The 16,801-nt window shown below is 39.2% G+C and overlaps 1 protein-coding gene across 21 annotated transcripts in view; it reads right to left on the reverse strand.

Annotated features, from left to right (window-relative positions):
* madd (MAP-kinase activating death domain) overlaps positions 1–16,801 on the reverse strand; it is a 53,270-nt gene that overhangs the window by 13,462 nt on the left and 23,007 nt on the right. For 7 of the 21 annotated variants that reach the window (XM_053229266.1, XM_053229260.1, XM_053229265.1 and 4 more), the window contains exons 9-23: positions 14,448–14,504; positions 13,451–13,623; positions 12,722–12,957; positions 12,466–12,625; positions 11,611–11,714; positions 11,308–11,510; positions 9,935–10,188; positions 9,597–9,736; positions 9,304–9,405; positions 6,917–6,976; positions 3,690–3,798; positions 3,342–3,528; positions 3,041–3,191; positions 2,398–2,601; positions 1,105–1,161 (exon numbers count right to left, since the gene is read on the reverse strand). In XM_053229266.1, coding sequence (XP_053085241.1) covers positions 1,105–1,161; positions 2,398–2,601; positions 3,041–3,191; positions 3,342–3,528; positions 3,690–3,798; positions 6,917–6,976; positions 9,304–9,405; positions 9,597–9,736; positions 9,935–10,188; positions 11,308–11,510; positions 11,611–11,714; positions 12,466–12,625; positions 12,722–12,957; positions 13,451–13,623; positions 14,448–14,504 — 2,197 coding nt within the window. The remainder of the gene's footprint in view (positions 1–1,104; positions 1,162–2,397; positions 2,602–3,040; positions 3,192–3,341; positions 3,529–3,689; positions 3,799–6,916; positions 6,977–9,303; positions 9,406–9,596; positions 9,737–9,934; positions 10,189–11,307; positions 11,511–11,610; positions 11,715–12,465; positions 12,626–12,721; positions 12,958–13,450; positions 13,624–14,447; positions 14,505–16,801) is intronic. The other 14 variants (XM_034299824.2, XM_034299825.2, XM_026937730.3 and 11 more) reach the window with 5 other exon arrangements.

The raw sequence follows: 16,801 nt of genomic DNA on the forward strand, positions 1-16,801 counted from the left end.
TGATTTTTCTATTCCAGTGCCACTTAAGACAATGTGCAGGTCTTAGCACACAATAGTGAGTCTTTACCAAGCACCCAATCTAGCACCTATCCATACCAGAGCTATGTCACTTCAATAAAGGAAGGAATTTTCACAAGACCAGTTTGTTCACCATAGTGCTACCTTATCACAGGTTCACACAGACAAAAGCAGTCATACATGCAGGCAAACACACAACCAGTCAGTCAGACACAGGAAGTGGGGACAAAGCTTGGCTGCCATTAGTGTGCCAATATGATGGTGATCTCAGTTTTGCAAATGAGCAGCACGAGATTACACTGTACCACTCAGTGTGCTGCCACTGAAGAAGAAAAAAGTCATCAGAGATCATCAGAGATATGAACATGTTATCTATAGCTAATGAACAAAAACAAACTTGTTCCGAAGACTGTTTTTATAGTCTCATACCATTTGTCTTTTACACAGTGTGACTAAAAGTTTTTTGCGCCTAAATACACTGGCTGCTCTTTTAACAAACATATTGGTATTAGATGCCTTTTAGAAAAGAGCTATGTAACAAACTTAAATTCAAATATGTCGGCATCTTCAACAAGAAAATAAATTTAAAGGACATCATTAATATGAAGGTCACTTTGGCTTTGTTATTCGTTCTTTGGAAACCAAAGAATAACAAGAATAAATGTGGTCTTTGTTAGATTGTAGGTACGTTACATTCCACCATGATACACCCCGATACCACAATCATTTAAACTATAATTTCTGGTCATACCTCCCACTACTACAAGGAACTACACAAGAAGCTGTGCCTAAAAAGTAACTTTTAGAAAAATCGTACAAACAAATTTGATAACAGAAGTCAGTTTATCTCAAGAAAACGTCCAATACAACATTAAACCAAGTGTTGTTAAAAAAAAAAGTTCTAGGGCATACAGCATTCAAGGCATTTTCATTTTGGGCCATGTGTCTGTAGAATGTCTTTCTGAGTAGAGAAATAATGGGGACAGGCTAGGGGTTCCTCACACTCACGTCCTCACTGAAACAGGATTTAATAGATAGTTTGCAGGTTGGGAAAGTCTAATTGGGTGCTTAGGGAAGTGATCTTACTCTGTTCTTTTTCCATAGCTTTTTGCTTTCTGTTATCCTGGTGCTTGCTCCACAATTCTACCCAAGATGCATTGCAAGCAAGGAGAGAAAGACATAGAGAGAGTCAGAGAGCTGATTGAATTGTCAGATATGGAGGATTGGAGGATGAGCATTTTTTTTTTCAAAATCAAAAACAAAACAAAACAGAAAAAGAATGTGATATGATTTTTAAATAACCCTTAACAATGCAAATGTCACTTTCCAAGATGAGGAAGTTTTGTAATGTTCACACATAGCTATACTCAGTTGTAAGCTATTAGAGTAAATGCTGTTATGTGAATGACCCAATCATAGCCAGTGAGGTGACATTACAAAGCATCCAGAGGTCTACAACCCTGATCCTGGAAAGACACTCAGACCTCTGTTATCATAAGGACAGCCTCCATATTTTTTAAATTTTTTATTATTTTTTTGTGATGCCCGCAGACAGAGTTGACTTTGGCAGGCTGTGGCTTTCCAGGGTCAGGGTGGAGGACCAGGCAGAGCGAAAGGCATGGGATGGGGATGAGAGGCCAGCCTCACAGCTGCTGGGTGGAATGGGATGCTGCAGAAGCAGAAAGTGCAATCTCAAAGACATTCTGTAGAATTGAAGGTGCATCTTTACCAAAGGACAGACAAGGAAAGGTTAGGGAGTAGGGAACTTTCCCCTGTACACAGACCCGGATATGAACACCAAACTGAGACCTCAAAATGAACCAGCTCTGAGCCAATGCTAATCCTGAGGCTGTTTACAGGGGAGGAGTTTTCTATAGTTCATGCTGGGAATGCGAGACAGAGGGGGGCCTTTTTCACAGAGAGCAGTGGTACAGCCCAGGACCGCCAGAGTCCTAGCTTTCCATGACACACAGCTGTAGGTTTGTAGCTTAAAAGAAACTTATTCTAACATGCAACCAGTGGGTTGAGGGGAAGTCTGGCAAACAGGGAGTCGAAAACCAACACATTCTTAACATTCCAGTGGGGAATTCATACACACTGGGCACTGATCACTCCAGTAATCCAGTAATGAGTCTACACCAGCCAGTGATTTTAGAACAAGTTCAATGATTGACTCTGAGAATCTAATCCAAAAAATAAGGAAAGATTTATTGAAATCAATGCAGTATTAACTTCTCAATGCTTGGTAAAATCCTGGTGCAGACACTTAGTGGAATAGAGGATTTGACTTAAGGCCCAAACAAAAGACTGACATCGTCCCTCTAGGTCAGGTGGCCTAACAAGCAGGGAGGCGCATGCAGGGGGCTGAGGTTTACACACCAATAGAAGCAATAAAATTCTCTTCGTTCAGACTCCGGGTGTCAAACTGGCGTGCCCCTTTCCCAGAGGGAGGGGGTGGCAGCTGAATTCTGGGCATCAGGAGCACGCCTGCCGCTCTGGCACTCTCAATGCGAACAGACGGGCTCTCCTTACTGCCCGGACTGCTCGCCCCATCCGTGGGACTCCGCTTTCGCTTCTCTGGCTCTGTGCCATAAGGAGGCGTCATGTGAAATGACATACATACAAAAACATTGACAAGGAACAAAGATCAGAGGGAGGGAAGAAGACAAGAGACAGGTGGTGGATTTAAAGGGACTGATGTGATTAACTGCTGTAAAAGAGGAGCAGTTGTTAAAAGATTACTTAGAGGAACAGAGAACCCAGCAGGAAAGAACCAAGCTCAGATGATGAGGGAGAAGCCCCACTGAAATTTCAGAATTAGCATTATGATGCTGATAATGATTTTTTAATTATAATTCTTAAGGCCAAGATAATATATTAATCATTATTTATTTGGTGATACCCACAAATTCAACCTAAGGAACACAACCACTCATTTTTGATGAAATATTTTCTACAGCAAGAGTTCAAGTGTTCGGTTTGAAAACTCAGATAAAAGTTAACAATGCCTTTTGCATGTTACCTTTGGTTTGGTAGTGGGTTCGTGCAATTTCTAACAGGCTGAACACACTGGCCATGCCACCTAGGCCTGCATTAGTGTAGGAGTGCTCCAGACTGGAAACTGTGCATTTCAGCAGGTCCAACATGCCTTTATACACCTTTCTGTTAATCTCCTATAAAACAGACACACATATATACATTTAAGTAACTGTATAAAGGTGGAAAGATTTACTGCACTCATGTATCTTAACACTGCAGCATTCTTTCCTTTTGTCTCATTTAACTGTCGCATATAACTCTCCCTTTAAGATTAAGTGACTCACCACATCTCTGATGACTTCTTGCCGAGCGTCCTCTTCTGACTGGATGGCGCGGTTGAGCTTGCTAAGCATGAAGACACGCAGCTGCTCGTTTTCCAGCAGACGCCGCACCTTCTTCATGTTGAGCCAACCGACACCCTGGCCATCCAACACGCTCAGCACCACATCCTTTAGGAAATGCTGATTTTCACTGCACACACGGACGAAAGCGGCATCATTCTTTAAAGCTGAACATTATGTCCAAGCCCTGTTCTCTTGGATAGCTTTTAGGTTTAAGGTCATTGTACTAGGTCGTTGTGATAGAACACAGGCTTAGAGATGGCCTGATGCGTCATGTGTAAAGCATGTTACCTGGTGTTGTTGGCTCGGCCTTGGGGTGAAGGTGGCTCTCTCTTTACAGTGGGACTGTGCTTAATTACCGAAGACTTTTGATCCACCAGTGCTCGAGGAGCACGGGAGCCTGAAAAAAGCAAAGTTCATCACCACCACATATTGATCACACACAGAATTACAAACCATATATACGTACACACCCTATTCAAAGATATATCAAACACATCATTACTATGTGTGGCTAAACACAAAATCCATTCACAGCAAGCTAAAGCTGAAAGTGTACACAATGCAAAAATCACGCCATGTGCACATATATACACACTTCTGTGTTTTTTATAGAATACTGCACTCAGACAAACACCGTTTTAAGAATAAAAGCAAAGACGTTTGCAGGGTTCACTTATTTTTCAGTCAAATCCACGTTGCACACTGCAGTAGGGCCAGTATGGTCATAGCTGGTATAACAGACACAAGGTGAGCAGGACAATGGAAAACAGACTACAGGTATGGCTCTCACTTTGTCTCTCTCTCTCACACACACACACGCACACACACGCGCGCACACGCGCACACACGCGCGCACACGCGCGCACAGGCAGTAAACAAAATGAGAAGAATGAGTGGAAAAAGGAGCAAGTGAGTGAGGAACAGTCTGCATGGCAACAATATGTCATGTGACAAGTCATATGACTCATGCAGAGACAGAACATAAACAAAATAGTAGAAAAAAAAAAACTTGGAATCAGTTCACATGATCAAACCACACATTTTTGTAGAGACAGCTGGTGTGTAAATGCCCTGATTACATGCGCAAAGCACATTTCTAAAGTACAAGCATTATACTGTCAGTGTTGATGTGCGGGTAGATCACATGTTGGGTTGGGCCCAATTTATCAATATATACATCTCATTCTACGGCTGTATGCAACTACCCTTCAGAGGCTTGTGCTTATGGAACAGGAAAATCCATTACATGTATCTGAAAAGGATGAATGGATTTTGAAAATAAATAGCTCAATAGCCTCTAAAGGTTCAGTAATGAATACTTGGTATTGCACTAGAGGAGTGCAACAGGACCTACCAAAAAAGTTGTGGGAATGTAAGACAGTTGAGGTGGTTACTTTAACGCTGATGGGAGCAGGTGATCAGATATGAAACTTACAGGACAAAGAAAGGCCATGTTTATTAACAGTGGAGCATACTGGAGAGGTTACATGCACAATGCATTTATAGCATTCATTCATTCATTCATTTTCAGTATCTGCTTTGTTCTTGTCTTAGTCACTGTGGTATAAATTACTCATTTGTTTTTATCCAGAGAAATACAATCAAATAAGTTCTTTAGAAAACATTGTAGGTACAAACAAAAATAATAACTATGAGTATGGGAGGAACTGATTAGAATTCCTTCAGGAGTTGATGGGAGTGGGATAAATGTAAAGAAAAAAATATTTTTGGATGACTGCACCATCTGATCCATTAACATGCTTGCTTAACATGTTCACTAAACGTTTTACATGTTTACTTAACATCTTTAAGTAAAGCATCATCTTTAATAAAGCTTAAAATTATAGTCAGCAAAAGTTAGCTAAAGCAAAACACAGACTCTCCCCTCAGTGTTCCTTCCAAAGCCACATCCCAAAGCATATCAATGGCTAGAATGCCTGAATGCAGGTGCAAGAGATACAACTTACTGAATCAACAAGCAAGTACTGATTGGTTAGATGTTGGAGCTTTACATCCTTTTTTTCCCTCCTATCTAACACCCTCTGGTGCCACAGAGACCAAGTTCTGCCTATGAATAAATATTTTATTGCTTTTATGGATAACGTTGGAATTTATTGCCAATTTTTTTTTGCCATGCCATATTTTTGGGTCTTCAGGCACTTATTTTTTGATAACTGAGGCTGCATTAATTTTTTAAGTATGAGCACAAGTAAGTATGTACATAAGTACGCATGTACGTAAGAAAGTAAATATCCACGTTAGTGTGCTAATTAGGTAGTAAGTAAGTAAGTAAGTAAGCACATCTGTATTCATATTCTGATGTCTTAGTGGTGCAACCATTTCAGTGAGACAAACACAAATGTTCCATATTTTATCTCTCCATTGCTTGATATAAAAAATGTATCTGCCTAATACTGGCTTGCAACCAAAAAACAAGGAAATACAATACGTTGATAAAAAATAATATACTGATAATAAATTATTTTTATCCTTCACTTCTTCTGCCATAAATAAATAAAATACAACACAAATACCCAGAGAACATAGCCTACGTTCCTCCATCTCAGCATACTGCAGAGACAGCCTTGTTGGAAAATTACTAAAGACAACCTTAATCACAAAATATGCACTTTAAACAGAAAATAAATACAAGCATCCTTTAAACGAAGGCAAGTGCCTTCAGACTCAATCTGTCAAATCACTGTTGTCATATCTGGCAAGCTAAGAATTTAGTCAATTAAAATAAATTCAAATTAAAATAATGCATTTTATAAAATAACACTGATTGCTTCCTTTACTCTAAAGTAATGGGCCCAACCCGTATATAAGATTGGATTCAGTGGATTAATGTCATGAATGAGCAGATTAACTGACTGCACTAAATTATTAAGTGCTCTTAATTACTATGCACTTCATTAATCAGCCAAGAGTTTAAGTACAGTGTAATTCCTAGGTATGTACAAAAGTGGAAATCGCTTATGTGTATGGATGTGTATGTGTAAAAACATTTTAATGGTAACTGTAAAATATTTGTCTAATTTAGGAGGTATGATGATGTGCGGAACTACATTTGCAATTACTGTCCCCAAATATAAAGTTCATAGACCAAGAGGAAGTAAACAAGTACACTAGTACAATGATACACAAAATGTGTGAAATACCAATAAACTACATAAAAACCGACAATGTACTTTTTTTTGCTATTACAATTACACATGTAATCTGAAGCTCATTATTTCTTCCAACTACATAAAAGTAAGTACACAGGTTTAAGGCAATTAGTGCATGTAAAAGAATTACACAGTACTTACATACTTAGGCAATTAAGTAAGGACATAGCATTTAAGAAAACCTAATATAAAGTGGAGCCAAAGATGGTATAAACACACTGACAAATGACCAGGTGACTCTCAGTGGCATGACAAGAAGCAATGGCGGAAGAAGAGGATGCTGGGAGATGTAGTTGACTGGCTTTGGAGAAGCATGCAGCTCACGCAGCAAAGGGCGGAACCCACCTTCTCCGCTCCCCGGGCCGACCTCTGTTATAATCTCCATTAGAGAATTTAGCCCAAATACTGGACACAGAAGCCAGAATTAGTGCAAAAAGGGGGGTTAAAGAGGGACAGAGAGCAACACCGGCCCAGACAGAACCAGTCCAAACATCAACCCACAAGCACAAACACCAGACACATGGACAGAGTGGAGCGGAGACAACCAGCAGAGAGAACAGGAGAGAAAACAAGCTAGAGAGTGAGTGTGTGTGTGTGTGTGTGTGTGTGTGTGTATATACAGAAGGACAGAAGAAAGAGAAGGGACAGAAGGTTTCGAGGATTGTAATTAATTCAACTGCAAATGCTATAAATTGATGGAGAACCTTTTTTCTGCTTTAGCGTGTATCTAATGAGACTTATAACATGTACAAAAGAAGTGACGGTGGTTACGTACACATAAAGTCTAATCCAGTGGACACAGTTTTACTGTCTTTCTACTGAAAAATACAAGTTGAAGCACAACAGCAACAACATCTATTTTCCATGTTTTTTCTTGAATGACACGAGAGTAAATCTCTTAAATTAGCTAGGATCTGAAACTTAAAGAGCTTGTTCATCATCAGGCTCTGCTGAGCTACAGTGCTCTGTCTTCTCCTCCGCGCCATAACAGCAATGCCGTAAAGGTCAAAACAAACTCCCGCTGCCACCAGAGTTTAACATTCCTAGCCAGAGTTCACAGTCACTCATATTCCACTACAATATCGAGCAAATCAGCATGAGAAATGTATTTCTAAATAGAGTATCATTTCCAGCTTAGTCAGTGTAATCATAATAAACATCCTTTTTCACAGATAAGTATCATACCCAGCAACCTATTCTCTCTTACTGGTTGCTGTGATGCTGGCTCTTCCTACCCAATAAATTTTCCTGCAGTTCCTGCTTCTTCATCGTGGAGCTAACCTTCTTGCTGCTGTAGATAATCTCATCTGGATAGAGTAGAGACTTGCACGTCCTAAGAACATCATGTATGCATTTAATACATACAGTACAGCTTCCCTTCCCTTCTGTAACCCTATATGACTGCGTCACCCAAAAGAGGATGGGTTCCCTTTTGAGTCTGGTTGCTCTAACGGTATCTTCCTCATGACTTCTCAGGAAGTTTTTCCTTGTCACTGTCGCCTGTGGCTTGTTTATTAGGGATCTGGATCAACATCTGGATTTCTTTCTGACAATGTCTACTGTTAAAAGTGCTAGACAACTAAAACTGAATTGAAATGAATAAAGTAGAATTGTGATGAAACAGCCACAACTTTGCACACACATAAATGGGACACACTACACACCACAAGGAGAGTCACAGTAAAAACAAAAGTCTGAAAATGTGAAATTCTAAAGTGAGCTTTCGCAGTGTGTATCAGTATTACACATTATCACGTAGACACACAGAGTTTATGGAAAAAGAGATCAGAAGTATGGAAATATGCTTGACCACACATGAAGGTATATCCTTGGACTAATCAATAGTCCAATATTTGGAGTAAAAGGAAGGAAGGATTCTCTTTCTGTCAGAGATACAGGGGCTATGGTTATGAAAACACAGCAAACCAGCACTAGTTCAAGGCAGGCTACAGCTATAAAACATACCAGGACTGTCAGGACTCTCATCACCACCATCTGAACAATAAAAACATTTCATCCAAAATCATAAACCAACAAAAAACCAAATAACATATGATCTATGGTGCTAGACAGGAAAGTGATAAATGCCCCCATTTTTCTATGAAAGACAACTTTCTAATAGACTGAGAAAAAAGGGAGCACACATTTAGCTCAGGGATCACTTCCACAGTAGCACCTCACAGTCCAGTGAACACTGAGAGAGGAGGAGGAGGAGGATCGAGCAGGAAATCAAGCAAGAAATCAAGTAACATTCCTACCAACCTTGATCTGCTTCTTCTTTTAAATCAAAATTAAAATATTCTTAAAAAATATAACAATAAAAACAGGAAAGAAATCAAAGAACAAAGAGAAAAAAATTAAGGTTCTGGTAATCCTGACTCTACATCCGAGCCCAGTGGAGCATATCTTTTTTTTTTTTTATTTTTAAACTGTAATACTGATCATGTTGTGTCTTTGACTACTTGGTTATTATTGTTAAAATCACAGAGAAACCAAGTCCAACTCTAAAGGGTGTAAATAAGCAGAGAGAAGTGAAGCATAAGAAAAAAGAGCTAGATGGATAGACAGATAGACAGAGAGATAGACAGGCAGACTATAAGCAGAGGGAAAGGCAGAGGAACCGTGTACAAAATAACAGGCTGAGGTGAAGATATTAAAAATGGTTGGATGAGACAGAGGATAAAGGAAGGGAGATCAGGAACAGTGAGGAGGTACAGGAAATTGTGCTATACCTTTAAGACTTGGGAAAGGAGTGTTCTTCTCTCTGGCTGCTTTGTTAGGCAGAGCCAGACTGGACAGACTAAAGCTGGTGCCGTGGTTCTTATACAAGTTACCTACAAACACCGAATGCATAATACATTTTTTAAGGCAAAGTTTTGTTTATGGCTTCATTTCGATGATGATTATAAAATCAAATCAACTCAGAAAAATAAATCATGGACACCACTGAAAATCACATATTACTTCTCCTTAAATATTATCAGTTTCAAGCTTCTAAAGAGCGTAACAAGAGAAGATCACTCACTTGCAAAAGACATGAGTCCTCCGAAGCCATCACCGCTGTTGTTGGAGATGGTGGAGTTGGGAGAACTGTTCTTAGAGTCTCCTTCTCCATCACACTCGCCTGGAAGTTTCAGGCTGCTGGGCCTCAATGGGCGAGATGGCCTACACACACACGCACAAATCAGACTGAGTGTGTACATGTATTCACATGTACAAAAATATTGTGTCGATGTTCTAAAGCCTGGCAAGGTTAAAAGTGTAAAAGCTCCACGGGTCATTGATTTCCACACTGATAAATGTACTGTCTGATTGAAATTTATTGTCAGAAATTCTGATTCAGTTCCTGAGAGACAAACATACTTGTTTCCATTGATATTCTGGTGGAAGCGTGGTGTGTAGCTCTCCTCTTGCTCCTCACTGTCAGCTTCCTCTTCTGCAGGGAAACCATACTGGGGCTCAAAATATGGGTTATCATACTCTCGCTTCTTACTTGTTGAGTCTGTAGGTGTCGGCTCTGGGCTGGTTCGAGTGAAAGGTGGGAGACATAATCCAGGGACCGAGCTCTGTAGAGCCACACTAGCTGATGCCTCAATCTCAACAGGCTCTGTTGGCTCCTATTCAGAAAAAAAAAAACACATAATTGGTTCCTTAAATTGTAATTAACTAATGCTTACAATGATTCCAAAAAAAAAAAGAATCTATACATTCAAACCTATACTAGTGTGAACAATATTGCTCTCATGATCTCTCCCTTCCTGCTTCCTGTCTCGGCTCAATGTGTTTGTTGTTTTTGCTTTGGACTTGTCTCCATTTGCTGTTACTGGTTCCTTCTCTAATTTCGTTTACCTGGACATCACTTCCCGTCATTACTTTGTGTATTTAAATTGCATCACCCTCCATCTTTCTCAATGTCTGGTTATGTATTTGTGAGTGTTCAATTCCAAGCCTTATAAAAGTCTTATAAATTTTTCTTTCCTTATTTCCTGATTATGAATGATCATTCTTTGTACTTGGCTGTGTTGTGACCCAGAAAAGAGATGATGACAATTACTGAATCACACATCCTGCCTCTAACTCTCATTTGATTACAAAATAGATAAACGGCAATCCATTCAAGCCGTAGTGAATTGAATTTGCCATTTAAATGGTCTTCGTACAGCAGCCACAGTTTATCCCTTTACTCTGCACGATGATTCAATAGCTCACAGGAGATCTATGATGTGCAGAGTCTACTGAAGCTATTGAACAATTCCAGCCAGCAACAAATGTACATTATTAAAATAGAAATTAATACTTTTCAGTAATTGAATAATCACTATAAGCTACTTACAAAGCCTATTTATTCAACTGCACGTGAATTTACATTGAAAACACTATTAATAGAAATATACGCTTGGTTCTTTTGGCACAAGGAACTGTCATTAACGTAAAGAATCATAATGAAGTCACGCTGAAAACAAACAGCCTTTTCTCAAACATTGCATGCTTGACCACTAATATAGGTCTGCCACATAGAGCAGACTATATAAATGAAATATATTAAATGCTAGGCGTGCCTTCACTTGTGCACATGTAATACTGCCTGTCAAGTGCACATGCACAAAGACTGTGCTCATGCTGGCATGCTCACAACCATTTTTCATAATTATGCCTTTTTTAATAAAATGCTTTTAGTGTTGCTGGGAGAATACTGACAGCAGCATTCAGGTTCAATAACAGGTAACAGTACTGACATGATTCACTCCCTGGATGATGGTGCTAGGGCTGGAGCTGGCTGTGGTGCTGGAGCTGGAGCGATGTGGCTGGCCATCTGTGGCCTCAGCAGCACCCTCAATCTCAGACCCACGCTCCTCACTCTCACCCTTATACTCCTGGAATTCATGGATTTCTACTTCACTAGCATCCTCCAGAGCTGCATGCGTCAAGGGATCAACATCTGTGAGAGTACCAGAAAAATGCAGAGCTTTCTAATTAGGAAGAAACAAAATCACAAAAGGCAAGAATGAAAAAGTCAGCAAGAAGGAAGCATTACTAACTTGGTGTGTCACCCTGGATGTCCCCTTTGATCATTTCATTCACAAAATCTCCCAGTGATGAGTAAGAAGAGCTGGAATCATCATATGCCTCACTGTCACTTCCACTGTAACAAACACACCGAAACATACAATATGTTCATTAGTAAACATTCAGCTAGTAGAATGTTTATTCTGGAAAAAAAAAGAAACTTCACATTGCAAGTAAATTCTGCGGGCAAGTTTAACTCTGGTGAACACCTGCTATAGCTGCAGAACAGGAAATTCAAAATGGCGGAAGTGCTAATTGTAGCGTTGTACAGGCATAAGATTTTATTTAATACTTCCCCATAAGACTATAAAATATTCCATAAAAAGAGGCAGGATGGTAAAATGCCAGTCGGCAGGCTGAATTAGATGGTACAACTACCTTTAGTGTTTTTTGTGTTTCTGTTTATGGATGGAAAGTTTGCCAATAGCCAAATGAGAAAGGTTAGCTATTAACATAAATTGGCAACAAATTTCCATGTACAAATCTTTGTGTATACGTGGGACTTGATTTAATATCCCTACATTAATGTGGAAAAGTGCAGGCAATTCAATTTAATGCTTGAAGAAATTCTAAGTCATGGTTAAATTGCTAACTGCAGTAAAACAGAGAATGTGTTTGCTGCCAAGCTTTGAGAGTCAGGCATATTACTAATGTGACTGCAGTTTAACTCTGGGCGCTGGAAGACTTTTCTGAGGTGCCTCATCAGTTCATCAGTCCTCTAAAGCAGCCCCTTGGATGAGTCACACACAAGTCTAATTACCCAAACTAACTAGGACACATTTATATGTATTTTTCCTAATTAGTCAGTAACCGTGTGTGTTTCCTACCTGTCATCTGTAGGGTCCGACTCATTACCATCATCCTCCAGTGGTCCACTTATAGCCTCCGCAAGCTGCGAGTTTCCATCATACGCACGATAAAACACAGGCTGCAACTGATGAGCGTACCACTTAGGCTTATCACCTATCAGGGAGGGGTCATACACATCTGAAACACACACAAACACACACACAAATGTTAAGTTTAAAACATGTAGCCAAGTATGTTTATGTTTTAAAAAAAAAAATGTTTATGCCCTCTTACTGTTATGAATCCTTTGGAAGGCCAGGTTTGTAGGGTTTAGGGCCCACTCCCCATAATATTCCACAGCCTGTGTGTGTGAGAGCTTCTCGGCAAAGCCGGTGCGTCGTGGCCTTGATGCCAGGAAAGACGTGGCTTGAAAGGCTACCACAGGTCGTGGGAAGAGTCGCAGTGTGCGTGTGTGCATCTGAAACCCCTGCAGTACGTTTGCAGAGTTGAAGAATCTCACCATCGCCACCCTGAAAAATACAAATAAGGAGAATTGACCATATTGTATCTACAAAAAAACAGAATTCTATAAAGTTGAATGTGTAATATATGTACCCTGCAACAATCCAAACAAGACATAGAAAATAACCTGAAAAAACCTGCAGAAAAAGTCAAAGTTTTGCCAAGACCATGCTGGGAGAAATTATTACAGAATGTTATATAATATTCAGAAAGAGATGCAATCATTTTTTTTTTTTGAAACTTTTCTTACTTAAAAAAATCTTAACACACAAATAACACACATTTTTGTTACTTGTAGTAATTACATAATTACAGAACATTTGTGAAAACCAACATGTGAAATGCCTTGTTGGTATAAAATAAACTACCATGTCTTCTTTATTTATTCCTAAGGGTATGCAAACTTTTGCACACAGCCTTCAAATTTGTTGCACCAACCCATTTTTGAGCTCATTTTAAACCAATGGTTTTGAATCGGGATCTACTGCTGACAAAACTGACCTTGTGGCCACATCCACAGAGTCGACATCATTTCCATAAATAAGAGGGTTAAACTCGGTGGAGGAGGGGGAGGACTTATCACGGCCTGGAGGCAGAAGAGGCAGATCTTGTCCCTCCTGGAACTTCTCCAGGTTTAGAATAGGCTGAGTGTTCAGACTCATACTAGCCAAAGCCTGTGAAGAAACAGATTGAAGGAGAGAGAAAGATGGAGAGAGATTGAGGGAGAGAGAGCAGAGAATGAACAAAGAATATATACAGCTGGCAATAATGTCTGAGCTCTAAGCTATAAGGGCAAAAGGGCGAGGGCAAACAATCTCACTTCAGGCAATGTTTCATACACAGCACTCCACTTATAATGCAGGGATGCTTACGATATCAAGGCTGTGACCCAAAAGTACTGGCCATGGTTTGAACAGAATTTGTTCAGTTCATTGGATCAAAATGTCATGTAATCATCAAGGTTATTATCTTAACCTTGAGTCTAATTGCCTGAAATGAGCTGCAGATTTAGTGGGTTAAAAGGTTAAAAATGTTAGAAAAGGGTGGGTTCATCACACTGAGCTATTTATTAAGCACTCTGGGAATACTGCTATTGCACGCTCAACGTCTCACCGAAACAGCTGGCATTCCAGCACCTTTACACACTAGTGACAATCAGGCTGGCCACAGCACCAAGTCAAACACAAAATCCATTTGATTTTCAATCTGCTCATTTAGGGTGATAACCACTGGCTAACGCAATGAAACATGAGTGCTCGGGGATCCAGACATGCTCAAGCCAAACTCTGTGAGTAGCAGATGATCACATTAACTTCATGTGCAAAAGTGTGTATGATTGTGCACAAGTAAGACAAAAATACAGAATGCAGACAGCTGTGCTCATCTGTGCTAAAGTGTGCAATATGTGGGCAGTGTATGTATGCAGAAAAAACAGGAAGAGAAAAGATTCCGTGCAGGTAGGAAGCATGGCACGTTCCAGAAGCAGAGATTTAGGAACCTTTGTGTCGGAGGCGAAGATCTGCTTTTGGGTGATCACAGTCAACCTAACCAGACACTGGAACACAAGACCAAACAGAGGAAGCGTCACATGATTACCGACCCCAGCCAAGTGCTGGTAAGGACTGGTAGGGCATGTGACTGTCTCAGTGACTAAAAGCATGAGATAAGAGGGGTGATCAAGTCTAAACAGAGAGAGACTGTGAAAAAACAAGAAACAGAAAAAAATTTTAAAAAAAGATATAAAGAAAGCACTTTTTATACAAGAGTAGAATAAAAAAGAAATTTAGAAAAGAAATCTAACACACAAGGACATTAAAACAGTATGAGAAAACACAGAAGCTTTGAATCACATACAGACAGGACAGCCAATTAATAAAAAGACCATCTAGTTATCAAAATGATAACTCTGCTACAGGTCTAAACTGATGAATGGGTAGTGATGAAGAGAAAGCAGAGGAAACTGTGTTGGTAGTGGACTGTATGTTGTATGTGAATTGATTTATTACTAAAAATGCAATCTATTTATTTTCTTTTGCATCATATTGCATCATATCAAAATTTTTCTCCAAAATTAAACACATACTAGGTGTCTACAACCCCTGGCAAAAATTATGGAATCACCACACTTAGAGGATGTTCACCCAGCTTTTTTACTTTATAGCAAACAAACAAATCACACATATGACACAAAAAGATTTTGTTCAATAGCTTAACATTCTGGCTTTGTGGAACATACATAAAAAAAAATTACTGACATTTTTTTTATTAATGGCATGTCTTTTTCCAAATCAAGTAGAGGACAAAAGTATGGAATCACTCAATGTTGAGGAAAAAATATGGAATCATCAACAAAAAAAACACAATTAATACTTTGTTGCTCCTCCTCTGGCTTTTATTCTTTGAGGCATAGACCTCACTAATGAAAAACAATATTCCCCATCAATCTGGTTCCAACTTTCTTGAATAGCAGTTGACAGATCAGCTTTGCAGGGTGGAGCCTTAACATGGACCAGTTTTTTTACTTTCCACCATAAATTTTCAATTGGATTGAGATCCGGACTGTTTGCTGGCCATGTCATTGAGTTGATATGCCTTTCCTGAAAAAAAGCTTTAAAACTGTTTGCTCTGTGGCAAGATGCATTGTCATCCTGAAAAATTATTTCATCATCACCAAACCTATTTTCTATGGATGGAATGAGAAAATGTCCTTTACCTGACATGCAACCCAATATCATAAATGAGTTGGGAAATTTGATTGATTCAGGCAGTCATCTTTATATGTTTTGTTAGAACGGCACCAGACAAAAGTTCCAGCATCATCTCCTTGGCCAATGCAGATTCATGATTCATCACTGAATTTCACTTTCATCCAATCATCCACACTCCATGATTGCTTCTTCTTAGCCCACTGTAACCTTGTTTTCTTCTGTTTTGGTGTTAGTGCTGGTTTTCTTTTGGCTTTTCTATATATAAATCTCATTTCATTCAGCCGGTTTCTTACAGTTCTGTCACGAACATTGACTCCTGTTTCCGCCCATTTGTTTTTCATTTGTTTTGTTGTGCATTTTCTATTTTCAAGGCATAGTGCTTTGAGTTTTCTATCCTGATGCTTTGACATCTTCCTTAGTCTGCCTGTATATCTACCTTTCATAACCTTCCCATTAAGTTTATACTTGCAACAAATTTTAGACACAGCTGACTGGGAGCAACCAACTTCTTTGGCCACACTCCATGTTGAAATTCTTTGTTGAAGGAGTTTTATAATCCTTTCCATTGTTTCAACTGACAACTCTCTCATTGGAGCCATGTTTCCTTTCAATTAGCCAAGTCCAACAGCCCATTAAAGTGTGTAAGCACTCCCTTTTAACTGCTGACTTATTAGCATTTTTAGACTTGTCCCAGTATTTGTTTTAGAAATGGAAATTAAAAATTGATTCCATAATTTTTTCCTCAACATTGAGTGATTCCATAATTTTTTCCTCTACTTGATTTGGAAAAAGACATGCCATTAATAAAAAAAAATGTCCTTGAATTTTTTTTATGTATATTTCACAAACCAGAATGTTAAGCTATTGAACAAAACCTTTTTTGTGTCATATCTGTGATTTGTTTGTTTGCTATAAAGTAAAAAAGCTGGGTGAACATCCTCTAAGTGTGGTGATTCCATAATTTTTGCCAGAGGTTGTATATTGCCAGAGTGTGACAAGAAAACAAACTATAATTTTTTTTAAACATGAAAGGCACACTTCTCAAAGCAGTTCACAAGGATGAACACACATTTAGCAAAATGAGGATTATCAAAGTGATGATCTGGGGGTTATAACTCAACACACAGGCTTTTATTGTATTGGG

Source organism: Pangasianodon hypophthalmus, chromosome 25 (genome assembly GCF_027358585.1).
Source record: "Pangasianodon hypophthalmus isolate fPanHyp1 chromosome 25, fPanHyp1.pri, whole genome shotgun sequence".
Lineage (NCBI taxonomy): Eukaryota > Metazoa > Chordata > Actinopteri > Siluriformes > Pangasiidae > Pangasianodon > Pangasianodon hypophthalmus.